The sequence below is a fragment of the Sphaeroforma arctica genome (genome assembly GCF_001186125.1).
Source record: "Sphaeroforma arctica JP610 unplaced genomic scaffold supercont1.106, whole genome shotgun sequence".
In the NCBI taxonomy this organism is placed as follows: Eukaryota; class Ichthyosporea; order Ichthyophonida; genus Sphaeroforma; species Sphaeroforma arctica.
In genome coordinates this window covers 6,123-13,194 of record NW_014040452.1, presented here as the reverse complement: position 1 = coordinate 13,194, position 7,072 = coordinate 6,123, and the positions used below count along the sequence as shown (strand labels likewise).

The 7,072-nt window shown below is 38.5% G+C and overlaps 1 protein-coding gene across 1 annotated transcript; it reads left to right on the top strand.

Moving 5' to 3' along the window:
• Positions 1-1,215: 1,215 nt before the first annotated feature.
• SARC_02374 (hypothetical protein) lies at positions 1,216-6,777 on the top strand (the record flags this gene model as incomplete). Its single annotated transcript, XM_014303849.1, has 8 exons — positions 1,216-1,268; positions 2,189-2,648; positions 2,899-3,398; positions 3,838-4,006; positions 4,649-4,831; positions 5,140-5,254; positions 5,761-5,851; positions 6,571-6,777. 8 exons carry the CDS (start codon positions 1,216-1,218, stop codon positions 6,740-6,742), a joined length of 1,743 nt encoding a protein of 580 aa, XP_014159324.1. The 3' UTR covers positions 6,743-6,777.
• Positions 6,778-7,072: the final 295 nt, after the last annotated feature.

Below are 7,072 nucleotides of genomic sequence, written 5' to 3'. Positions count from 1 at the left end.
GAGTGTGTGTGTGGGTGTATGTATTTATGTACACACATATATATATATTTATATCATTCATGTATATGTATCATGTATCATGTATATGTATATTTATATGGATTTGGATTTATATATGTACATGTACATGTATATGTAGATGTATAGGCTACATATACATGTACATGTACATGTGCATGTGCATGTACATATAAATTTATAAGTATATGTATATATGTATAGGTATGCGATTGTGTATATATATATATGTGTATGTGTACATATATATATATGTATATGTATCATGTACATGTATATGTATATGTATTTTTTTAATGTGTATATGTATTTGTCTAGATATTTGGATATATATGTATATATATATATATATCTATATATATATATATATGTACAAGTACATATATATGTATATGTATATATATATATATATATATATATATATATATATTAAGTTTATATATATATATATATAATATATATATATATATTTGTATGTGTATATGAATATGTATATGTATATGTATATATGCAATATATATATATATGTATATATATATATACGTACTTTCTCATACATACACACGCACATACACACACACACGCACACACACACACATATTTATATATATACACATATAAATATATGTATGTATGTATGTTTGTATATATGTATATATATATACATACATATATATATATATATATATATATATTTGTATATATATATATATAAATATATATTTATGCTTTTGGCTGTGTCGAGATGATGTACACAACAATCGAAATACAGTGACTGTATGTCAGCTCTGTGTGTTTTCGGTTGCACAAATTCTCTTACCTTAAGAATTGTTTTGTCGGATGGTGATTAGTTTCTTAATGTCATGGACTGCAGCGGAGTATGATGATGATGCGTGCAAAATGATCATTATGCACTGTAATCAGGCATTCTAGGCCCACTCGTACGTGTACTTGGCGCCATACTCTCGACGTGTATATGTGCATGCATGCGAATGCATATCACACACATGACCATTTAACGCATCCAAATAATTACGTTCTCAATTTGTTCACTTCCTTATTTATTCATTTCCTCATTCATCATATTGTGGCAAGCCTATGTATCACTGTATTGATGGGGGTTTTTTTTAAATTGTGAACGCAGGATTTGTGTGTGATGATCTGCAAATACTGGTACTAGACGAGGCGGACCGTATCATGGACCTGGGCTTCAGTGAAACCATGAACGCCATTATTGCGAATTTACCTAAGTATGTGGGTGTGTATACGCAAACTATGCTATCTAGATACTACACACATGCGAACGTTTTACAACACTACAGTCTAGTTGCGCATATATCTGTATTGCGAGGCTCCCAAGCTTAGGCGATTAAGCCGGGTTGCTCTATTCGTTTATAATTGCTCGCTCGCTTCTGTGCCAATTTTGTACCGCTCAATTGTTTTCATAAAATTTGGCCAAATGTGTCGTGCAGGATGATGCGTAGTATAGACAATTGGCTGCTATTGTTTTGAAGTGTTGTAAGCTTGCCTTCTATGCTCAAGAATTGGGTGCGTTTTCACGTGTACGTCAGCCTACTGATCATTTACTAAGTATGAATGTGCGGATGCATTTACACATTCAATAGCCTTATGATTACTCACTCCCTGCGAAAATCAAGTTTATCTAAGTTGGGTTGCTCCTCCTATGATAAAAGTGCCAAATACCTATAGCATTGGTGTGTAACGCGTAGTGTTCTATTCGTCATCTTAAACTTGCACATGCTTGCACGCTCGCTATAATCGAAATGACTTCTGCAATCATCACACCTTTCTAGATCGAGCGAATGTTGCTATTCTCAGCCATCCAAGAGAAGTGTATCCGAGACTTAGCGTGTTTTCTCTAGAATATACATATTTTGGCTCTGTAAATGTATGCACGCCCGTGTGCACATACACATAGCACATGCTCTTCTACCGCCACATACTCACGTACTCTCTACGACTTTTCACTTTCATTTAGATCAAGGCAGACGATCCAAGAGAAGTGTATCCGAGACTTAGCGTGTTTTCTCTAGAATATACATATTTTGGCTCTGTAAATGTATGCACGCCCGTGTGCACATGCACATAGCACATGCTCTTCTACCGCCACATACTCACGTACTCTCTACGACTTTTCACTTTCATTTAGATCAAGGCAGACGTTGCTCTTCTCGGCCACCCAGGAGAAGAGCGTTAAAGACCTAGCGCGTTTGTCTCTCAAGTCACCGGAATATGTTACCGCTGGTGACCACGACACCTCAAGCAATAGCGGAGAAGCTTCCGAATACCAAGCCCCACCCAAACTCACCCAAGTATATCTCGTATGCGACCTGCAGAGGAAGTTGGATATCCTGTATTCATTCCTACGCACACACACAAAGGATAAGATTCTAGTGTTCATGTCGTCGTGTAAGCAGGTGCGTTATGTATACGAAGCGTTTAGGAACGCGCGACCGGGCTTGCCGTTGCTGGCTTTGCATGGACAACAGAAACAGGCCAAGAGAATGGCCATGTACAACTCTTATACTAAAAAGTCGGAGGCGTGCTTGTTCGCCACTGATATAGCTGCGAGGGGGCTAGATTTTCCATCTGTCAATTGGGTGATCCAGGTAGGGTTTTGTATCACGCACCGCTCTCGATGCTCGCCATTTACGCTGTGTCCTCAGGTTCATCGATTGAGTCATTGTGGGCCGCTTTTAGTTCTCGCTCATCGGGATATAATCTCATACGCTGCGTTCAACGTCAGAGATAGTTCTGAACTAGGGCGATATAATATCCACCTCGTAGAGGACCGGCAGGGATAGTGAACTTAACACCACTTTTTTTTTAAACCCTTTGCATCGCAATCATTGCTCACAGATGGACTGCCCGGAAGACGTGGCCACATACATCCACCGCAGTGGTAGGACTGCGCGATACAAAGCAGACGGTAAAGCACTACTCATGTTGCTTCCCAGTGAGGAGGAGGCGATGTTAGCCAAGATAACCGAGCGCAACATACAGCTACAACGCATCAAGATGGACGAGAAAAAACTCACGTCGTGTGTTAACCACGTGTCTAACCTGTGTGCGAAGGATGCGGATATGAAGCACTTGGCACAGAGGTCGTTTGTGTCGTATGTGCGATCGGTACACTTGCAGGCGGATAAAGAAGTGTTCAATGTGGGGAAGCTACCGCTGGAGGAGTATGCGCTGTCGCTGGGCTTGTCGAAGGCACCAAAGATTAGGTTTGTGAAGAAGATTAAGAAACACTTTGGAGCCCAGGCTGACAGGCCGGAGGCGCACTTGAGCAAAAAGGAAGCTATAAATGTACTGAAGCAAACTCAGAAATCTCCGGACGAGAACAGCGATGCCGCAGGGTATGTATTGTGCGAGTGCGTAGGAAGGGATAAATGCACGCGCATGTATTCTTATATGTTTATCTGTAAGTGTACAATGTGTTTGTGCATGGTTGCAAAATATGCAGTCATGTAGCCTCGTTTGTGTTGCCGTATGTATGAGTGTGCGTGTCTATTTTGTATGCAAGTGTGCATGGTTGCAAAATATGCAGTCATGTAGCCTCGTTTGTGTTGCCGTATGTATGAGTGTGCGTGTCTATTTTGTATGCAAGTGTGCATGTTTGTATATGATAGCTACGAATATATGCATGTCATGTCATTTTTGTATTTCGTGTGAATGGTGCGTATTCGCGTGTGTAAGCATATATGTATCTCTGAGTTCGTCTAAGGTATGTTTTTACGTACTTAAAAGTTCTCCTCGTGTACGACTGACTGTGAATATCCCCGTCTGTTTTTCAAGAAGTGATGGAGAGGCCGAAGATAAAGGTTGGGATGTAGATGTGGATGATGACGATGATCTGCTGATAGTAAACCCAGACCAAAGTAAGGTTGCCCAACTGGATTCGGAGGACGATGCGCAAGTGGCGCAAGAGTTGGAAAAAGCTCGAAAGAAAAAGGAGAAGACGAAGGTAAGTATTACCATGCATTTGTCGCTGTTTACTTCTGTGTGTATATCTACCAAATTTTTAATTGGCTATGTATACATATGCATCAGTATATGTTTGTGTAATTCTATGTTTTTGTGCTCAGATGGCGCACAGTTGGCGCAAGAAAAACACATGGCATAAAATATCTCACAACCTTATAACTCTACATGTGTTTATGTTCAAGCTATTTATCTGTGTGCACTTTCGCAATACAACGTCACGCCCAGTATTCATGGTATCTGAATATTTCCTTTAACATATAAAACGTCGCTGCCCTCAAATATATATATATATATATATATGCATATGCACATATATGTATATATGTATATATACATATACATATACATTTGTGTATATATACTTATATGTATATGTGTCTGTATGTGTATATGTATATATACATATACATACACATTTTGTATATATATATGTATATATATATACATATATATATATGTATTTATATATATATATATATATATATATGTAAGTATATATATATATACATATAAATGTATACATACCTTTATATATATATATATCACATAATATATATAAATGTATATATTTTTACGGTTTATGTTTTGATTTGTACTGACGTGTATTTTTGCAATTAAACAGGCGGCAAAGGCCAAGAAGGAGCTCAGCAAGGGAGCGACAAACACCAAAGTCAAGTTCATTGACGGAGAGGCCCACACCGTGAGGGGTACGGCGCCAGAAGCGGCAGACGACGGCTACGAAGGGGGTATTGATATCGAGGCCGTTAAGCAGAAACTGAAGGAAGAAAATGTCAAGGATAAAGCTGTATGTTTATTTACAAGTTATTAGGGTACATGAAGATGTGAAGTATTAATGAGTGTGTGGTCGCTGACTGTGCTATTTCAAACTCGGTTATTTGTTACTGCTAGTTATTGAAAGTCACGCGCTAAGGTTTGAATGGAGGAACTGAGGCTAGTTTAGGATCATGCACTGGTTATATTTTATGTACAACCACATCATCGATTCAACTACGTTTTGCCTGCGGCCAAATGCGATTTTAAAACTACGTTGTGCACGTTTAACCTCCCTCCCCCCCTCTCCCCCCCCCCCTCTATACCAAAAAAAAACAACAGGCTGATCGCGAGCGTTTAAAACAGAGGAAACGTGAGAGAAAGATCAAGGAGAAGAAGAGGCTGGCTGGTTCAGACAGCGAAGATGACGGCGCTGATGGTCCTGTGGTTGTAACACGTATGTCTATACACATTTGCAAGTGTTTTTCTCTTCAAAGCGTAGATGGACGAAAACGTTTACACGTATGTATAAATTTATCAGTACTAATCTAAATAGACTTTTTTTTTCCTCGTGAATTTACGCTACAAGCCCCTCGATTTATTGTATTGCGGCTCCTATGCAGTTGATTTTCTCACTGTGGCTTTTCATAAGGATCGTGGTTTTACGTTGAACATGGTGCATCTATAAATTGCACAAGACTTCATCCTGAAATACAATCGCTCGTTGTGGTTTCGTACGGAATAGTTGGTGCTTCGTGGATGTCTAAACTCGCTATTGATCGCTTTCTTAATCAATAAAGTGGCTTCCTGACATTTTTGTTACGCTATATGCTTGCTGTTCATTCCATTGGGCTTCTAACAATCTAAATGTCAATTGGCGAGTCACCGGTCATAGTTTTCATGTATCCCGATATGGTTTCTAATAGTTCTTCATTTCATCTCTCTCACATACTCTGCGGACAGTTGGCGGCGATGATGCACAGGAAGACAGTGAGGACGAATCGCACAATGCAGCAGGTGCAGAATCCGACGGCGAGTATTCCGACTACGAGCGGTAAGTATTATTATTTTTCTGGTCTACGTGTATGCAGATATGTTGGTCATGCTTGTTAATTTGTGCGATGGGTGTGAGACGGCGATACTTCCGATTCAGAGTGGAAGTAATTGTGCTTGCCTGTATTTGTATATGCACGTATGTAGAGCTATTGTTGCTGGTTCGTTGATCCGTATTCAGGTGTATGCATATACTAATGCATATACTAACGATCACATGAGGTGATTACTGATACGAATAGGGACAGTGTGGCAATGGCTGCGAAAAGCAGAACATTTCTTTGAAAAATGTGCTCAATCCTCTCCAGATATACTTTGTCAACAAATCTTACCTACCTACGTACATCTCAATACACGAAGCTCTCACAACTATTGCTCGCATGTCGTCTGCATCTTTTCTGTCAATGAAGACCAGTATATCCCTATAGTTTAACAACAATCTGTTCTCACAACTTCAGAATGTTTTCTACTCACCAAGCATCTATTCCTATACGGCGTTTAGTAAAGACTGTTGTCAATAGCGCTACTCTTTGGGACCCTGAATTATTTAACTAAGACCCATACTTCTCAAGATGCCATATATATGTACACTGATAGGTACGCATTCGCAATTATGAATTGATGGCGTTATTGTCCTACTTATCATTTTTGGATCAAATATTTACTACACGTGTAGATTTATACGAATAAAATATTCATCTTATTTACAATTTACTATAGACCCGGAGCTAGCCGCGGAACAAAACGTAACCGTTCGAGTGGAAGTGAATCATCGGACGACGACGCTGATGCTAATAATAATAACAATGCTACAACAGATGCATTCTCGAGTAAACGCGCGCGTGCAATGCAAAGAGACGAGGCTCTTGCGCTGCAGATGTTAGACATGTAGACAGATTGAATGGCAATAAAGTCACCGATGAAGTGTACGTTTTACATTGGGACATCTGCTGCAAATGTGCCAAAAAAAATAAGAGCTCTGGGTCAAACGAAGTCTTTCGACGGCTCAAATGCAGCAGATATATGTATGTATGTATGTATATATGTATATGTATACATATATATATATATATAATCTATATATATATATATATATATAACTAAATTTTTATATGAATATACATAATATATATATATACATGTATATATATATATATATAAATATATACTATATACTATATATACACATGTATTTGTATACATGCATGTATGTATGCATAAT